Here is a 20,871-nt window from a genome sequence, read left to right as displayed (position 1 = left end):
CATATAACCTTTACAATGTAAGGCATTAATGAGACGCACTAGACCAGTTATAGTACAGATCAATGGATTCCACTGTGTGTGCCAGCTGGACCAAACCAGCATCCTGCCATTGTCTGAAGTGACGGCACGATGCTGCACTATGCGGGGGCAAGACCAGGGATAGACAGAAGTGGCTACTATTGAAAAAGGGCAGCTGATTTTGTTTTGTTTTTTTAAATTGAGGATAAAATGCATTAGGAGACAATAATTGGAGATGAGAAAATGAGATGAGCAAATGGATTCAGTGAAAATTTATGTTTGCTTAGAATTTCTAAAAAATTATTTGAATTTGATATTGATACTTTTATAGTTTCAAATTAATTATTTAAAATGGTGGCTGCTGCTACTTGTCCTTCACAGCTGCATGCACATCTCCTGCATTTTCTATTATGTTCTATATTGTACTGCTACTACTACTATCCATAAATGGCCTCTCCATCTCTTACTTTGTCCATCATGTTCCATACTGTACTGCTGTTACTACCCTACTACTAGCCCTACACAGCCGCACATCTCCTACATTTTCTATTATGTTCTATATTGTACTGCTACTACTACTACTACTACTATCCATAAATGGCCTCTCCATCTCTTACCTTGTCCATCATGTTCCATACTGTACTGCCGCTACTACCCTACTACTAGCCCTACACAGCCGCACGTTTCCTTCCTTGTCCACCAGGTTCCATACTGTACTGCCGCTACTACCCTACTACTAGCCCTACAGAGCCACACGTCTCCTGCCTTGTCCACCAGGTTCCATACTGTGCTGTTGCCACTACTTCTACTAGCCCTACACACCCTATACAGCCAGACATCTCCTGCCTTGTCCATCATGTTCCATGCTGAACTGCTGCTGTTGCTACTACTATTACTACTACTACTACTACTACTACTACTACTATTACTACTACTACTATTACTACTACTACTATTACTATCACTACTACTACTACTATTACTATTACTACTACTACTACTATTACTGTTACTACTACTAACCCTACACAGCTGCACATCTTCCTGCCTTGCCTTTCATGTTCCATACTTTACTGCTGATACTACTACTACTACGACTAATATTAGCCCTTGATGCTGCACTTCTCCTGCCTTTTCCAGCATGTTTCATTCTGTACTGCTGCTACCCTACCCAGCCAAAGTCCATATACAACATTTAATGGGGTACTCCGCTGGAAAACCCACTGATAGACACTCAGTCTGGGGCTCTAAAAGATTCATAAAATGCCCAATTTTTTAATGGTGTGAAGGCCCCTGTATTAGCTCCTTTTACCTACTCAGACTTATTCAGTTTAAACTTAGAGGCCCCTAGGAGTATACAAACTTTAAAAAAGAGTTATATAACAACTATAAAGGTCTTCTAAATTATTAGAACAAAGCTCCCAAGCACTAGCAGAAGTTTATAAAACTGTTCCCATAGCAATGCCACTGACTGTGATATTTCACTACAACAAATGAACTGTAATGGGCTTTCCCTTGTCAAGTTCAACACTATCATCTGTTAATGATAATCAGAACATTAGGAGCTAAAATATGATAAACATGCACAGCGCCAAACTTCAATGACAGCAAGGGCAGCGCCAAGACGGAAAAGTTCAGTAAGAACCGCATTAATTCTGTGATGGGCTACAATACTGGAAGATACTTAGCATTCAATTACAGGCTATCATTTTATCATATAAAATTATCATACGTCTCAGAGTATTGCATTATACATATAGATTATTGCAAGAAGTTTATAAACGTTATCAGATGCTGAAAAAAAATCTTAACCAGAACTAATAATCCTAGTAGAGGCGCAAAAAAAAAAAAAAGAAAGAGTCTCAAGCAAAGCTTGTTGCTAATCATTCTAAAGGCTATGCACACTTTTTTCATTGAATACTTAATATTAATAATAATATAAGTCATTTGTTTGCTGAATGCGAAATTAGGCATCTAAATATTTTTCATTAAACATTTCGTACCATTTAGCTGCTGTGGAATCTCAGACAGTCATAAAAAATATTCATTTAATGGATTCTCTTCTTGACCCTTCCTTTCTCTCAGTATTAGGGTAAAGAAGGGAAAAATGAGACACGTGCCCCATGTGAAGAACTGTTAGGTAAAATCAGTTTTTAGAAGAAAAAGATCCACTCACCCTATGGTGTTGCGCTGAGAGCACAACACCTGTATTCGCCTGTAGAGTAGATATCAGGGGTCCTGCAGCTCGCAATCCTTTTGATCGCTAGCCTCAGTCGATCGGTAGTAGAATAAGGTGTAAATGGTAAAAAACGAAATTTTTCTGCAGCGCTGGACCATATAGATTAAAAGAGACTAAACTCTAATAAATTAAAATAATGTTTTATTGTAGCACATTCAACGTGTTTCTGGCCTTGAAAAGGCCCTTCATCAGGACAGTGCATGATACAGAATTAAATCAAACAGACTTATAAAGGGAGTCCACAAGTATGCAGAAAAGTCAGAGAAATTAGGCAATTCACAGAGGTTCTTACGGGCAACACATAAGAACCCTGCGTAAAGTAACATGCTCCTAAAACACATTACAATGGTTAAAGGGGTACTCCTCTGGAAGAAAACATTTTTTTTTTAAATCAACTGGTGCCAGAAAGTTAAACAGATTTGTACATTTCTTCTATTAAAAAATCTTAATCCTTCTAGTACTTATCAGCTTCTGTATGCTCCACAGGAAGTTCTTTTCTTTTTCAATTTCTTTTCTGTCTGACCACAGTGCTCTCTGCTGAAACCTCTGTCTGTCTCAGGAACGTAAAGAGCAGGATAGGTTTGCTATGGGGATTTTCTCCTACTCTGGACAGTTCCCTAAATGGACAGATGTGTCAGCAGAGAGCACTGTGGTCAGACAGAAAGGACATTTTAAAAGAAAATAATTTCTTCTGGAGCATACAAAAGCTGATAAGTACTAGAAGGATTACGATTTTTAAATAGAAGTAATTTACAAATCTGTTTAACTTTCTGGCACCAGTTGATATAAAAAAATGTTTTCAAGCGGAGTATTCCTTTAATAAAAGAAAACAATTACAAATGGAATATCGATATTATATAATAAGTTAAGTCCAGTAGTAATTAAAATTTGCATGCTGCTGGCATGACATTCGAAGTACTAGAGGTAATAGCTGACCTGCAGAAGGGAGAGCGAAGGGGTAAGCTGTAATGACTGTGGGCTGTGCTAAAGCGCTGTAGTCATGGCGGAGTTTAGAATGGGCGGAGTTATGCCAGGTACCGAGGGTATTGACAATCTGCGATCTATACATAGCGGTATAATAGTAGCGGGGTTTACCCGGATATAGGGAGTATGAACTAAGCTCGCTGTGGTCTGAGTAAGGGCACTATATTAGTGGCAGAGTTTGAGATGGGCAGAGCTACGCCGCTGGGTGCTATAGCTATTACCCCTTCGCTCTCCCTTCTGCACGTCAGCTATTACCTCTAGTACTTCTAATGTCATGCCAGCAACATGCAATTTTTATTTACTACCGGACTATAACTTATCATTTTATAATATCGTTATTCCATTTGTAATTGTTTTCTTTTATTAACCATTGTAATGTGTTTTTAGGAGCATGTTACTTTATGCAAGGTTCTTATGTGTTGTCCCGTAAGAACCTCTGTGAATTGCCTAATTTATCTGACCTTTCTGTATACTAGTAGAGTCCCTTTATAAGTCTGTTTGATTTCATTCTGTAACATGCACTGTCCTGATGAAGGGCCCTTTCCAGGTCAGAAACGCATTGAGTATGCTACAATAAAACATTATTTTAACTTATTTATTAGAGCTTAGTCTCTTTTGATCTACATTGTCTAGCACTGCAGAAAAATATCCTTTTTTTACCATTTGCACCTTTCTCTCAGTATTAGACATATAAGCAGGTAAGGGTTTTTACACAGAACACCATTGACCATGGGCAAAGCCCTGGGTCACAAAAAACCCTTATTTACAATACCACTACTCCCACCTACTTTTATTGAGCTCTATTAATATGAATGAAGTGAGCCACACATTTTAAATCACAGCCCCAGGGTGATGGCTCATTATATAATTCATATATCAAAGTATATATGTAAATCATCCAGTGGCCTTCAGCTATTCAGTGGTGCTGCAGGTCACTGGATAATTTACATGTATACTTTGGTGACCCTAACCCACTTTAGGGGCATTTGGTTTTGTTTTGGGTTTTACACAGCAGCTCAAAGTGTGGAGAGCTGGAGGAGCAGACATGGAGGGCAGTTCCCATAGGCTGCAGATAGGGAGGAAATCAAACACAAGGCAGTTTACAAGGTAGAATCTGGCTCTGTACACCTAGATAAAAAGCAGAGCTTCCCGAGCAAACCGTAGACTATTCAACACACTGACCCTGCATCCAACATGTTTTCCTGGGGAAACATAGCTGCATAAGAAGAATCTAAAACTAGAAGCAGGCCTCAAACTCAATGTCAGGGGATTCTAAAAATTCATATTTTTTTTAATATATGCTAATATGCATATACCGAAAAATATGAATGACAGCGGAACGGATTAATGGTTTGGGACGCTGTAAGTATAATTTTGAACAGTATTTCCTGCACTACAAGCCTGTATGGCAGGTTAGTGTGGGTGATACTGATGACAGATTTCCTTTAATAGCCAAAAGGGGGAAAAAAAAATCAAAAATGTGTGATTATCTTAAAACTCTGTGTTCATTCCTGTTACTAGAATTATGATAGATCGATAGATAGATAGATAGACAGAAAGATAGAGGATAGATAGCATTAAAGTGGGGTTTTTAAAAGGGTTATCCAGGGTTAGAAAAATATAGTTGCTGGATAACCCCTTTTAACCTTGAGTTGTCCTAGAGTGTCATCTAAAATGTTAAAATATTGTAATCTATGTCATCACCAGTTATAAAGGACAATGATTATTAGAAGGGGCATAATTATAATTCATAGGGTCCCATAGAAAAGTGAGATGGGCCCCCATTATCTATGGACAGGAACCTGAAAGAGAAACTATATACTGTAGTAGTGCTAAATAGCATAAAGCCCTATATTAGCTGCTACTCCCATAGTAACTGCTATGGCTAATACAGCCATACTAATACCCATGTTCATGACAAAATTTGAGTGAGCTTTCAGCACAACGTAACTTTTTTTTCACAGTAAACCAGCGAATCCGCTGGTTAACTGTAACATCTTGTTGAGTCCTATCCGCCTGCTCAGCAAAGAAGGAGTTGTTTAGCGCTGCTGTGCAGGGCTAGTGAACTCATTGGGGTGTATAAATTGTACAGCCATATATATGGCTGTATAAGGTATACAGTGGGAAAAGTGATACTTACCATCTCGTCACGCTGGGATGGTAAACTCTCTTCAAAGTTAAATTTATACAACCATGTAGATAGCTGCATGATGTATACACCCCCATCCCACCTCCATGAGTTAACTAGCGTTGTAACTAGCTACAAGCACAGCTCAGTCCTGTCATTGCCAGGTTCTTGTGAGCCGAACCTGGCAATTTTCGAAACTTCAACAATCCCTCAAAGTTTGAATCGAATCCAGGATCAGGGGTCTTTGCTCGCTCAACTCTATTAATGACATTTATACTAACCAGTTCCAAGAGTAAACACTGGCCCTGGACAGTGGTACATTTCCTCCAGTAGATGAATACTTTCCATAGCAAGCTCGCTGGAGGACATAGTACTAATCAACCACAGTGGTATGTCCTCCTTGTAAATAACGATAACTATTTTCTTTATTCCTAGGGGTTTGTCAAAAGCACAGTCAATTGGATTATACCCCTCATGCCATTGTACAGCCCATTGCAATGACATTAACATCTGACCTTTCAAACTGCCCTCAATGTACCAAGGGTCACTGGGATGATGGACGGAAACTATCGGTGCCAGACAGCAACAAGTCTAGCCAAGAAGGGACACAGGGACAGACCAGTGAGAAAGAAAGTGGTGGCAGCATGACTGAGCTTGACAAGGAGGCAGAGGAAGATGGTGATGAAGGCTTTTGTGAAAGACTCTGTGTGGAAATCCGGGTGAAGCTCAGAGGCATAGTGGACAGCAAATATTTTAACCGTGGGATTATGATAGCTATTCTGGTGAATACCATCAGTATGGGCATCGAGCACCACCAGCAGGTGAGTCAGTCATTTGTCTATGTCTTCACTTTAGTAAAGTTAATTGTAGATATTTAACACTGGGCAAGGGATGTAGAGGCTTGAAGAGGTACTCTGCCCATAGACATCTTATGCTATCTGATCATGACAGGTCCGGCTGCTGGCACCCTCCGTGATCTCCTGCCTTCACTCCAGCATTCTAATCATTTATGTTGAAGAATACCAGCTGTGCTAGGCTTCGGGTGGCCGTAGTCATTACGCATCCCTCCATTAATGTCTATAGGAGGGGGCGTGATGGCTGTAGTCGCTCATAGTCCTGCATGAAGCAGAGTTCACTCCATGCAGTGGGTTACTGGGGTGCTGGGCCAGAGATCGGGAGGGGGGGTCCTTTGGATAGGGGGATTAGATGTTTAGGGGCAGAGTATCCTTTTAAATGGGGGGAGCATATCCTGAATGTACAAGCCTCTGATGGGGTTTTCTTAAAGGTCTTTTATAAAATACAAAGCAGTTCAGTGTGTTTCATGGAGGAGATGCTTTAGCTTGTGATTTTATTCTGTCTTGTCTACACTACGGTGCTTGCTGACCCTATAAATTCTTGTTGTGGAAGCTGCAGTTCTCTAGATTTTGCTGAGAACTATTGCTAACATCATTCAGAGAGCTGCGGGATTCCTTTACAAAGTTTAAGATAATCAAGGCAGGGACACAACGTCTTTCTCTAAAAAGATTTCTTTTCTTCCAATTGAAAATGTAAAGTAAAACAAAACTGTGTGCAGCCATTATATTTATACTATAGATCATCATTGTATATGGTATCATTTGTTGGTTGGAAAACTATGACCCACTTAGGAGCTATAGTGCCTTTTTTATGGTTTACTTGCTTTATTAGCTTACTGTGAGAATACAGGGGGTATTAGCTATTCTAGGATAAATAATGTAGCCCCTAGGTTTAAGATTAGAGGGTATTTAAATGAGATGGTCTCTTCTGTTTTATTATAAATTCAGGAATGGACCTGGGAGGTCCAAAATCATACATTTATAATATCAGTCTACAGAAGTAGTAAACCTAAACATGCTGCAGCAATTGAAGCATATCTGTAATTTTAAAAGAATTTTGAATATCTTCATGTCTTGGTTACATTACCCTTTTAGAGTGATGACAAGGTAATTCTTTGGGCTCTCTACATCAGGGGGTGGGACCAAAAATGTTTGCCAGCAGTATTCACACAAGGACTTAATTTTCATTACTTCTCTGGCCAATTATAGGACAGCATTTCACATACTGCTATCTGCTATGCCATGACATAGTGCTGTGCTGGTGGATGATTTACAGTACACCATTATTAAAAAGAAGGGGCAAGTGGTTACTCATGTGATGGGTTTTCAAGGTGTTCTGTGGACAGAAAGAAAAAGGAACAGCAGCAGCCCAGCAAGGAAGGGGTTACAATAAGCAGTGACTTACTGCTAATGATGACTTCAATGACACATCTGCAGATTAGAGGGAGTGTGAAAGTGGAGATAACATTCAGGCTGTGTTCATAATAAGAAGATCAGTATTCACACAAGGCACAGCTGGTCAAAACTTTTTCAGTGGGCACATATAAGAGGAAAGACTTGATATTTACCTTTCAGACACAGCAAGAATCCTCTGGAGGAGGCAGATAGCAATAGCTAAACCCTGCCTCTAAGCACACTTTCTGTTTTCTGTACTGACCTCCCTGGTACTACAGATAGACTCAGAAACGTGTCAATGGCTGAAAGATCTGGCCAATCACAATGAGCATTTCATTGTTAAAATACATGTTATACCGAAGTACATGCGCTGACTGGTTGGCTAGTTGCACCTCTCTACAATATGGTATTGCTGCCATATATTGCCTTTTATCTGGGTCAGGATAAGCTGCTGCCTTGGACCCCAGGTGAGGGCTGCTCCATTTAAGTTTTCTCAAATGCCTGCACAGAATCCTGAACAAGTCCTTATCCTCCACATAAACAGTGATTTACGACTCGTCCTTAGATGTATATGTAAGGAAGGACTCATTTTATGTACATGATTATGGGATGGCCATTTGCCTGAGCTACTGTTAACAGCATTCATATATATATTTTACAGACGCCACATGGACCTGTTGTCTTTAAATTACTTTATTGACTCTGAAAAAGTGTTGTGTATGTTATGCAGAGATTTGTAAGCAGGGAGGGGGAGGAAGTGAACTGCTTACAAATCACCTATGGCCAACTGTGGATTTGTGGATCCTGTGTTATCTATATAGAGGTGTTTTATTTTATTGCTATCCTGCTTGTAATGATAAGAATGAGGTAGCTGAGAAGTCTTTACAGAATTGGCAGTGTCAGCTTATAATAGAGCCAGTGTAAAAAGGACAATTTTCCAATTTTCTATTATAGATAATTAGAAAAATGTAAAAGTAACATAAACAAACAAACAAATGCTAAATATGTTTAAAAGTATTAACGTGAAAAAAAAAACTTATTTAAAGGAAATCTGTCAGCTCTTTTCTCTACTAAGGCTATGGCTGATAAGCTGATATTCTCTGCTAAGGCTAAGCACGAGCAACTCCTTCAATGCATCTGATTGTGGTTGCTAAACCGTATTAATCTCCTAAAATTACCTTTTCATTTGTCAGCCACGTGTCAAGGAGGTGGGGCCAAGCTGCTCAAGTGTCAAATCCTAATACACCTTCTATTTCCCTCTTACCTCCCAGCCCTTTCCTTATTAAATACAGAGCCCCACAGAGAGGTGAGGGGGGAGTGAGGAGACAAGCCAGACTGTTGCACTTGAGCAGCGCCTCTCTTCTTTGACACTTGGCTGATAAATAAAAAGATTTTAGGAGATCTATAGATTTGGGAACTTTCATAAACTTCATTAGAAGTACAGTGTTACACCCTAACAGTTATCCAGCAGTGTATGCAGATCTTAGAAGCAAATAGAGCTGACATATTCCCATTAAACTATAGGTCATTATTTGATGACACAATTAAAACCCACAAAGAAACCTACACTCCACTCTTAGTAAATAAGCGCCAATGTCTTTAAAGATGACAACTATCTAAGTGCAGTGTGTCATTATCTCCAAAAACATAACCTGATGTGAACTCACACACGCTTACGTGACTGTGCTAGCATGTGTGCGCACTGAAGCCAAGCACCAGGTTGAAGAGAAATTAGTTGTGCATTCATTCAGGTGATCCAATGCTGGAAAGAGGCACCACATGATGCCTGGACTGTTTGCAGAAGAAATATTCGCTTTATGCTCTAAATCTTTAAAGGCACAACAGTCAGATCAACCTTGTTTGATCTCCCCTCCTGTTTTATATCCCTGCACTATATGCCAAAGGATAATGGAGGGTGATATATGTGGCAAATCGCCAATGAAGCACACAGTGACTTGTAAAGAAGAAAACAACAGAAATCATAGGCACTCACCATACATTGTGCTAAGTTGCAGCTTTAGTTTCTCAGTGCAGATAAAAAACACAGCAGGACCAAAAAGGTACGCTGCTAGCTCTGGTCCTGCTTTTCGGTCCTGCTGCGTTTTCATCTGCGTTAAGAAAACAAATCTGCAACTGAGAACAATGTATGGTGAGTGCCTCTTGTTTCTAATGTTTTTTTTTTTGTTATGTCTGCACCTGGCAAGTGTGTGCATGTTTCACGCTGGTCAGGTAAGCGTTACAGTCTTTGACCAATCAGCAGCTTATGGGTGTTGTTTCTAGGCCTCCAGCTTAGCTGTCCTGGCCTGGCTGCTGGTTTTTACTTCTTTTACCCTGTTCCCTTCTGTCTGTGTGTGTGTGTGTGTGTGTGCACATATGTACTTTGTATTGTCATTGCTTTCTGTCCTGTAAGCTTTTACCCTGTTTTGATATTCTCTTGTTATTGTTCTTGTTCGGTATTAGTGTTACGCCGAGCGCTCCGGGTCCCCGCTCCTCCCCGGAGCGCTCGCAACTTCCTCGCAATCGCAGCGCCCCGGTCAGACCTGCTGACCGGGTGCGCTGCGATACCTCTCCCAGCCGGGATGCGATTCGCGATGCGGGTGGCGCCCGCTCGCGATGCGCACCCCGGCTCCCGTACCTGACTCGCTCTCCGTCGGTCCTGTCCCGGCGCGCGCGGCCCCGCTCCTTAGGGCGCGCGCGCGCCGGGTCTCTACGATTTAAAGGGCCACTGCGCCGCTGATTGGCGCAGTTGGCTTAATTAGTTTATTCACCTGTGCACTTCCCTATATAACCTCACTTCCCCTTTCCTTCCTTGCCGGATCTTGTTGCCATCGTGCCAGTGAAAGCGTTTCCCAGTGTGTTCCTAGCCTGTGTTCCAGACCTCCTGCCGTTGCCCCTGACTACGATCCTTGCTGCCTGCCCCGACCTTCTGCTACGTCCGACCTTGCTCTTGTCTACTCCCTTGTACCGCGCCTATCTTCAGCAGTCAGAGAGGTTGAGCCGTTGCTAGTGGAAACGACCTGGTTGCTACCGCCGCTGCAAGACCATCCCGCTTTGCGGCGGGCTCTGGTGAAAACCAGTAGCAGCTTAGAACCGGTCCACTAGCACGGTCCACGCCAATCCCTCTCTGGCACAGAGGATCCACCTCCTGCCAGCCGAATCGTGACAGTAGATCCGGCCATGGATCCCGCTGAAGTTCCACTGCCAGTTGTCGCCGACCTCACCACGGTGGTCGCCCAGCAGTCGCAACAGATAGCGCAACAAGGCCATCAGCTGTCTCAACTGACCGTGATGCTACAGCAGCTACTACCACAGCTTCAGCAATCATCTCCTCCGCCAGCTCCTGCACCTCCTCCGCAGCGAGTGGCCGCTTCCGGCCTACGACTTTCCTTGCCGGATAAATTTGATGGGGACTCTAAGTTTTGCCGTGGCTTTCTTTCACAATGTTCCCTGCACTTGGAGATGATGTCGGACCAGTTTCCTACTGAAAGGTCTAAGGTGGCTTTCGTAGTCAGCCTTCTGTCTGGGAAAGCTCTGTCATGGGCCACACCGCTCTGGGACCGCAATGACCCCGTCACTGCCTCTGTACACTCCTTCTTCTCGGAAATTCGAAGTGTCTTTGAGGAACCTGCCCGAGCCTCTTCTGCTGAGACTGCCCTGCTGAACCTGGTCCAGGGTAATTCTTCCGTTGGCGAATACGCCATCCAATTCCGTACTCTTGCTTCCGAATTATTCTGGAATAATGAGGCCCTCTGCGCGACCTTTAAAAAAGGCCTATCCAGCAACATTAAAGATGTTCTGGCCGCACGAGAAATTCCTGCTAACCTGCATGAACTCATTCATCTTGCCACTCGCATTGACATGCGTTTTTCCGAAAGGCGTCAGGAGCTCCGCCAGGATATGGACTTTGTTCGCACCAGGCGTTTTTTCTCCCCGGCTCCTCTCTCCTCTGGTCCTCTGCAATCCGTTCCTGTGCCTCCCGCCGTGGAGGCTATGCAAGTTGACCGGTCTCGCTTGACACCTCAAGAGAGGACACAACGCCGCATGGAGAATCTTTGCCTGTACTGTGCCGGTACCGAACACTTCCTGAAGGATTGTCCTATCCGTCCTCCCCGCCTGGAAAGACGTACGCTGACTCCGCACAAAGGTGAGACAGTTCTTGATGTCAACTCTGCTTCTCCACGCCTTACTGTGCCTGTGCGGATATCTGCCTCTACCTTCTCCTTCTCTACTAAGGCCTTCTTGGATTCCGGATCTGCAGGAAATTTTATTTTGGCCTCTCTCATCAACAGGTTCAACATCCCAGTGACCAGTCTCGCCAGACCCCTCTACATCAATTGTGTTAACAATGAAAGATTGGACTGTGCCGTGCGTTACCGCACGGAACCCCTCCTAATGTGCATCGGACCTCATCACGAAAAAATTGAGTTTTTGGTCCTCTCCAATTGCACTTCCGAAATTCTCCTTGGACTACCGTGGCTTCAACGCCATTCCCCAACCCTTGATTGGTCCACAGGAGAGATCAAGAGCTGGGGTACTTCTTGTTTCAAGGACTGTCTTAAACCGGTTCCCAGTACTCCCTGCCGTGACCCTGTGGTTCCCCCTGTAACCGGTCTTCCTAAGGCTTATATGGACTATGCTGACGTATTTTGCAAAAAGCAAGCTGAGACTCTACCTCCTCACAGGCCTTTTGACTGTCCTATTGACCTCCTCCCGGGCACTACTCCACCCCGGGGCAGAATTTATCCTCTGTCCGCCCCAGAGACGCTTGCTATGTCTGAATACATCCAGGAAAATTTAAAAAAGGGGTTTATCCGCAAATCCTCCTCTCCTGCCGGAGCTGGATTTTTCTTTGTGTCCAAAAAAGATGGCTCCCTACGTCCTTGCATTGATTACCGCGGACTTAATAAAATCACGGTAAAAAACCGCTACCCCCTACCTCTTATCTCTGAACTCTTTGATCGCCTTCAAGGTGCCCACATCTTTACCAAACTGGACTTAAGAGGTGCATATAATCTCATCCGCATCAGGGAGGGGGACGAATGGAAAACTGCATTTAACACCAGAGATGGACACTTTGAGTATCTGGTCATGCCCTTTGGCCTGTGCAACGCCCCTGCCGTCTTCCAAGACTTTGTTAATGAAATTTTTTGTGATCTCTTATATTCCTGTGTTGTTGTGTATCTGGACGATATTCTGATTTTTTCTGCCAACTTAGAAGAACATCGCCAGCATGTCCGCATGGTTCTTCAGAGACTTCGAGACAATCAACTCTATGCCAAAATGGAGAAATGTCTGTTTGAATGTCAATCTCTTCCTTTCCTAGGATACTTGGTCTCTGGCCAGGGACTACAAATGGACCCAGATAAACTCTCTGCCGTCTTAGATTGGCCACGCCCCACCGGACTACGTGCTATCCAACGTTTTTTGGGGTTCGCCAATTATTACAGACAATTCATTCCACATTTTTCCACTATTGTGGCTCCTATCGTGGCTTTAACCAAGAAGAATGCCAATCCTAAGTCCTGGTCTCCCCAAGCGGAAGACGCATTTAAACGGCTCAAGTCTGCCTTTTCTTCTGCTCCCGTGCTCTCCAGACCTGACCCATCTAAACCCTTCCTATTGGAGGTTGATGCCTCCTCAGTGGGAGCTGGAGCGGTCCTTCTACAAAAAAATTCTTCCGGGCATGCTGTTACTTGTGGGTTTTTTTCCAGGACCTTCTCTCCGGCGGAGAGGAACTACTCCATCGGGGATCGAGAACTACTGGCCATTAAATTGGCACTTGAGGAATGGAGGCATCTGCTGGAGGGATCAAAATTTCCAGTTATCATTTTCACCGATCACAAGAATCTCTCCTATCTCCAGTCTGCCCAACGGCTGAATCCTCGCCAGGCCAGGTGGTCGTTGTTCTTTGCCCGTTTTAACTTTGAAATTCATTTTCGCCCTGCCGACAAGAACATTAGGGCCGATGCTCTCTCTCGTTCCTCGGATGCCTCGGAAGTAGAGGTCTCTCCGCAACACATCATTCCTCCTGACTGTCTGATCTCCTCTTCTCCAGCCTCCATCAGGCAAACTCCTCCAGGGAAGACCTTCGTTTCTCCACGCCAACGTCTCGGGATTCTCAAATGGGGTCACTCCTCCCACCTCGCAGGCCATGCGGGCATCAAAAAGTCCTTGCAACTCATCTCTCGTTTCTATTGGTGGCCGACTCTGGAAACAGATGTTGTTGATTTTGTGCGGGCCTGTACTGTCTGTGCCCGGGATAAGACTCCTCGCCAGAAGCCTGCTGGTCTCCTTCACCCTCTGCCTGTCCCCGAACAGCCTTGGTCTCTGATTGGTATGGACTTTATTACAGACCTACCCCCATCCCGTGGCAACACTGTTGTTTGGGTGGTCGTTGATCGATTTTCCAAGATGGCACATTTTATTCCTCTTCCTGGTCTTCCTTCTGCGCCTCAGTTGGCAAAACAATTTTTTGTACACATTTTTCGTCTTCACGGTTTGCCCACGCAGATTGTCTCGGATAGAGGTGTCCAATTCGTGTCAAAATTCTGGAGGGCTCTCTGTAAACAACTCAAGATTAAATTAAACTTCTCTTCTGCTTATCATCCTCAATCCAATGGGCAAGTAGAAAGAATTAACCAGGTCCTGGGTGACTATTTACGGCATTTTGTTTCCTCCCGCCAGGATGACTGGGCAGATCTTCTACCTTGGGCCGAATTCTCGTACAACTTTAGAGTCTCTGAATCTTCTGCTAAATCCCCATTTTTCGTGGTGTACGGCCGTCACCCTCTTCCCCCCCTCCCTATTCCCTTGTCCTCTGGTTTGCCCGCTGTAGATGAAGTGACTCGTGATCTTTCCACCATATGGAAAGAGACCCAAAATTCTCTTTTACAGGCTTCATCCCGCATGAAAAAGTTTGCCGATAAGAAAAGAAGAGCTCCCCCCATCTTTGCTCCCGGAGACAAGGTATGGCTCTCCGCTAAATATGTCCGCTTTCGTGTCCCCAGTTACAAACTGGGACCACGCTATCTTGGTCCTTTCAAAGTCTTGTGCCAGATTAATCCTGTCTCTTACAAACTCCTTCTTCCTCCTTCTCTTCGTATTCCCAATGCCTTCCATGTCTCTCTCCTTAAACCACTCATCATCAACCGTTTCTTTCCCAAACTTGTTTCTCCCACTCCTGTTTCCGGTTCTTCTGACATCTTCTCCATAAAGGAGATACTGGCCTCCAAGACGGTCAGAGGAAAAAGATTTTTTTTGGTAGATTGGGAGGGCTGTGGTCCTGAAGAGAGATCCTGGGAACCTGAGGACAACATCCTAGACAAAAGTCTGGTCCTCAGGTTCTCAGGCTCCAAGAAGAGGGGGAGACCCAAGGGGGGGGGTACTGTTACGCCGAGCGCTCTGGGTCCCCGCTCCTCCCCGGAGCGCTCGCAACTTCCTCGCAATCGCAGCGCCCCGGTCAGACCTGCTGACCGGGTGCGCTGCGATACCTCTCCCAGCCGGGATGCGATTCGCGATGCGGGTGGCGCCCGCTCGCGATGCGCACCCCGGCTCCCGTACCTGACTCGCTCTCCGTCGGTCCTGTCCCGGCGTGCGCGGCCCCGCTCCTTAGGGCGCGCGCGCGCCGGGTCTCTACGATTTAAAGGGCCACTGCGCCGCTGATTGGCGCAGTTGGCTTAATTAGTTTATTCACCTGTGCACTTCCCTATATAACCTCACTTCCCCTTTCCTTCCTTGCCGGATCTTGTTGCCATCGTGCCAGTGAAAGCGTTTCCCAGTGTGTTCCTAGCCTGTGTTCCAGACCTCCTGCCGTTGCCCCTGACTACGATCCTTGCTGCCTGCCCCGACCTTCTGCTACGTCCGACCTTGCTCTTGTCTACTCCCTTGTACCGCGCCTATCTTCAGCAGTCAGAGAGGATGAGCCGTTGCTAGTGGATACGACCTGGTTGCTACCGCCGCTGCAAGACCATCCCGCTTTGCGGCGGGCTCTGGTGAAAACCAGTAGCAGCTTAGAACCGGTCCACTAGCACGGTCCACGCCAATCCCTCTCTGGCACAGAGGATCCACCTCCTGCCAGCCGAATCGTGACAATTAGCATATCCCGTTTGTATCCTGTTATGTATTCCTTGTTCGTGTCTGTTCTCACCTGTCTCTGTAAGGCTGGGTTCACATCACATTTTTGCCATACTGTTTTCAATCTGTTTTTCTAAAGAAAACTGTATGGCAAAAAAACGGATGGAACAGTATGGAAAAAAGTAAACCGTATGCATTTTTAAACAGTATACTGTTTTTAAAAGTGCATACAGTTCTGTCAGTTTTTATAGAAAAAAAAAACCATATGTTTTTGAAAATTTTGTCCATTTTTAATGGTAGGGGTCTTGAGTGGGGACTTTAGGATTCAAATGCGCATGTGCAAAGTAAAAACTTATACGCTTTTCCTGTATGGAACCATATACATGTGCGTTTCCCATTGATGTCCATATTAAAATAAAACGTATGCGGTTGCAGTACAGTTTTTAAACCGGAGTTAAAACCATGGTTGACTGTCAAAACCATGATAAAAACTGACGGAACTGTATGCACTTTTAAAAACAGTATACTGTTTAAATACGCATACGGTTTACTTTTTTCCATACTGTTTATGTGTTTTTTGCCATACGGTTTTCTTTAGAAAAACGGATTGAAAACAGTATGGCAAAAACGTGATGTGAACCCAGTCTAAGGCTGGGTTCACACTACGTTTTGTCCCATACGGGAGCGCATACGGCAGGGGGGAGCTAAAAGCTCGCGCTCCTGTATGTCACCGTATGCGCTCCCGTATGTCATTCATTTCAATGAGCCGACCGGAGTGAAACGTTCGGTCCGGTCGGCTCATTTTTGCGCCGTATGAGCTTTTACATCCTGACCTAAAACTGTGGTCAACCACGGTTTTAGGTCCGGTTGTAAAAGCGCATACGGCGCAAAAATGAGCCGACCGGACCGAACGTTTCACTCCGGTCGGCTCATTGAAATGAATGACATACGGGAGCGCATACGGTGACATACGGGAGCGCGAGCTTTTAGCTCCCCCCTGCCGTATGCGCTCCCGTATGGGACAAAACGTAGTGTGAACCCAGCCTAATCCTGAATCTTTAACCATGTTTATATGTATTTTGGAGTTTAAGTTCCTCCAAGGTTAGGTCATCATGTCTAATGTAAATTAGCACTAGAGTTTTCCTGATCTGAATAGAGCTCTGACCTCAGTTATTCTGTTCATTCCCTTCATCCCTGGATATTCTTATTATAGTATCTCCTGGTTACTTCCTGGTCCTCATTTCATATCTGTTGTTTATTTGCATTGGTTCCTGAACTGTAGGTGTGAGTGCTATAACCTTGCCATATTATTTCCCTGTTATCTGTTTAGTATCTTGACCGATGTTCATACATGTACACTGTATGTTGACTTGTATTCCCGATTTTGTTCAGTTTGTATGCCCCTGACCATGATGCCCCTGCACTTTAGTTAGTTGACTCCAAGTTGTGGAATCACCGCTCAGCACGATTACACAATAGGCAGGGAAGGAGGTTCAGGTACAGCTTAGAGCTTTCTCTTTCCTGCCCAACGTGCCGTGACGTTTATGTGAAGCATATGTGACGCTTCATGACATTCTTCTTTACTTGATGCCATGATTTGTCTCTTCATGGCGCTGCCGTTTGATTCATTTTCCAGATGCCTTCGGCTTCTTCTAGACTTATCACAACTATGATGGATTTTAAGAGGTCCTTGTTTCTAATCACAGCTACCACCAAAAGGTTAGGCAGAAAAATTACAGCTATTATGAAGAATGTGCTGCATTGGATAGGATTCAGGACTCCTGTAATAAGGTTGTAATTCAATCCAGTTTGTGATAGGTCACGGCTGTCACTAATATTCCTGAGTAAAATTAAAGGCTTAGTACTGGGAATCTTAAGACATGGCTTGTCTTAGTTATTTTGTAAATTGCAGATAATTATTTAACAGAATTACATGTCATAAGGAAATATAGAACAATTCCTGTCAATTTCTACTTTCAGCACTATGGACAGCGGCTGATGATTCCTAAGAAGCTATCCAATACATTGCAGGATTACAAGACACTTTACTCTCTAGTAGACAGAGCAAGAAATATATATGAACCATATGGGCTACAGAAATCTGTTACATTGCTGGGAACAACACTTAGAATGCTCTAATACCTGCAGTAGACCAAAATGTTCAGGAACATTTGAAGGGGGAATTCTTCAATGCAGCAAAGAATCAGTGAATTATTCTAATAATTCTATTATTGCTTCCAGCAAAAGATAAACATTGCACAGGAGATCTTGCCCCCTATATATATATATTCATATATATATATATATATATATATATATATATATATATATATATATATATGCCCTATTTAAAAATAAACAGAAAGGGGAAACAATTATAAAGATATTTAAACAGTACTTTGTGTTATAATTTTTTTTTAAAGGTAATAATATTAATAATAATAGAAAAAAAACATGTTAAAAAATATTTTCTCAAAATATCACAAAAAAAAAACCTCAATCATAAATAAATAAAAATACACCCAGATGGAAATGTAGGATTGCAGCCAAACTCGGCATGCAGATATGTCTCAGGAATTAATAGTATAGGATTGTTTCATTCACCAATAAGAACAAAAAGCTCTCCCTGTTTGTCTGGACTATTCTCAGGCACTTAGCAGATGTGAACTTGGTGTCATGGTGCCCGTTACGTGCCCTGCCATTACCAGCAAGCCACGTTGCCTTTGTTTACAGTACTGTCATAAATGATAAACCTGGACTGCCACAGACGGGAACCCTATCACTTTTGCAAAGAATCCAGGTTCTATTTCAGTCCTTATAATGGTCGGGATCAAGTGTGGAGGCCTCATGGAGAGCGCTCCAATCCTTAGTTTGCTGTAGATCCCCACACTGCCCCAACTGTAACATAGTAACATAGTTCATAAGGTTGAAAAAAAAGACCAGAGTCCATTGAGTTCAACCTATAATCCTAATGAGTCCCTACTGAGTTGATCCAGAGGAAGGCAAAAAACCCTCATACTAGAGGTAAAAATTCCTTCCCGACTCCAAATATGGCATCAGAATAAATCTCTGGATCAACATTCTGTCCCTATAAATGTAGAATACATAACCTGTAATTTTATTACTCTCCAGAAATGCATCCATATTTTACCGAGTTCACCATGACCCCCTTCCCCGGAGAGAGTTCCACAGTCTCACTGCTCTTACAGTAAAGAACTCCCATCTGTGCTTGTGTAGAAACCTTCTTTCCTCTAAACATAGAGGATGCCCCCTTGTTAAAGACACAGTCCTGGGTATAAATAGATCATAGATCTCTGTACAACTCTTTCTTGGTGCATTTTTTTTTGTCAATGAGTATAAAAAATGATATCAAAATAAAGCAATATGTGCCACAGAAACAATCTGCTAAATTATTTAAATAACTGAAGAAAATAAAGTTTCAAGATTTCAAATTGGCATGTACTTAAAGAAACAAAATGTGTCTGGTTAGAAAGTGCTGAGAAAGCTGCCCATAGGTGACAGAGCGCACGGTGATCCAAGGGTTATCCTAAGATCAAATGTTATACCCTATCCACAAGATCCAAGATAGCTTGTTGATCAGTAGGGGTCCAATGGCTAGAACCTCAATGATACTGAGAACAGAGGCTGATTTCCCCCTAAAAGAGTGGAATGGCAGCACACTTGCTTTACCAGTGCTCTTTTTATTTTCTATTGGGTCCCAAATTCATTACTTGGCAATGTTCGGAGGCCTAAAGAAAAAGAATGGAGCACTGGCCCTGCATGTGTGCTACAGCTCCATTCCTTCCAGGGACAATTGTCATCTGCTCTCAGGATTTTTGGGTTTAGCAGTGGTCAGACCCCCACTGATCATCTAGTTAACTGGATAGGTGACATCTTCTGATATGGGGATAACCCTTTTAAGAAAAATGGTCAGCCTGTTCACCCACACTAAACAAAATACACTGATTTATAGTGTGAGCTAACAGGTTCTGTAGGTTCTGAGATATATTCCCCAAAAGATCCTCTGCTGAATTCAGTGAATCACGTGCAGGGGGCGGGGTTTTGTCAGCTCAATTTACATATTAATTGTCTGAGATTTCACATCCTAGTGAAGTGGAGTCACGAAGCCCCGCCCCTGCATAATTCACTGGATTCAGCAGAGGATCTTCTGGGGGATAAATCTCAGGATCTACTCGACAGATTGAAGTAATTGACCGCTCGTTGGACCCTGTTGACCCCCACTATAACCCAGTGTATTGGGTTTAGTGTGAGTGAACAGGCTGACAGTTTTCCTTTAAAGGGGTACACCACTGGCCAGCATTCGGAACATTTAGTTCCAAATGCTGTGTGCACACTGCGGGGGTTGGCCATGCCTCCTCGTGATGTCACACCATGCCCCCTCAATGCAAATCTATGAGAGAGGGCATGGTGGCTGCATTAAGGTAGCATGGCATGATGTCACGAGGGGTGTGGCTGACCCCCACAGCGCCCACACAGTGTTCAGAACTAATTGTTTCAAATGCTGGCCAGTGGAGTACCCCTTTAAGGCCCAGAAAAAAGTTACACCTCTACCACATATATTAAAATCCATTCTTCAAGTTGTAGCTCTTTTCATCTAATGCCTTCAGGAGAATGGGATATTGTAAGGATGTGTTCAAATAAGAAGTTTTTGATGCAGTTCTGTTTTTTGTTGTTGCCAGGAATATATTCTATAGGGAGAATTAAATAGCTAAGACTATAAAAACAGGACCTAAGGCTTTGAAACTGTGACTTGTTTCTGCCCCTGACAGAGAAGTTTGGTTCGAGATCATTTGTTTTGTCTACAACTAGAGAACAAATATGTATTCTGCTTGATTTCCTAAGAGCTGAGAGAGTTGAGGCGACCCCAGGTAGCTTCCAAGCTTTTGCACACCGACTATTCTCTTGTAACTTTCCTCTGTGTTGCTGCTTTTAGGGAATAAGGACTTTTTTCTTCGCCTTTCAGTCAGATCATTATTTGTTTTGCCTGTTACTCATCCTGTGTGTGCCGCCTCCCTCCGCCGCTCTGTGCCAGGCTTTCCTCTTATCTCCACCTCTCCGCTTGTCTCTGCCACAGCATATTCCATCTCAGTGGGATTGGTGTGACAGGTGATTAATAGCCTATTAGGACCAAATTACCAGATGAATGTTAGTCTGGGAAG

The 20,871-nt window shown here is 43.5% G+C and overlaps 1 protein-coding gene across 2 annotated transcripts in view; it reads left to right on the top strand.

The window, feature by feature from the left end:
* CACNA1I (calcium voltage-gated channel subunit alpha1 I) overlaps nt 1–20,871 on the top strand; it is a 721,300-nt gene that overhangs the window by 488,974 nt on the left and 211,455 nt on the right. For both annotated transcript variants that reach the window (XM_056524026.1, XM_056524025.1), the window contains exon 10: nt 5,805–6,190. In XM_056524026.1, coding sequence (XP_056380001.1) covers nt 5,805–6,190 — 386 coding nt within the window. The remainder of the gene's footprint in view (nt 1–5,804; nt 6,191–20,871) is intronic.

This window comes from Hyla sarda, chromosome 6, assembly GCF_029499605.1.
Source record: "Hyla sarda isolate aHylSar1 chromosome 6, aHylSar1.hap1, whole genome shotgun sequence".
In the NCBI taxonomy this organism is placed as follows: Eukaryota; Metazoa; Chordata; class Amphibia; order Anura; family Hylidae; genus Hyla; species Hyla sarda.
The sequence above is the reverse complement of the archived record's forward strand: the minus strand, read 5'-3'. Positions and strand labels throughout refer to the sequence as shown.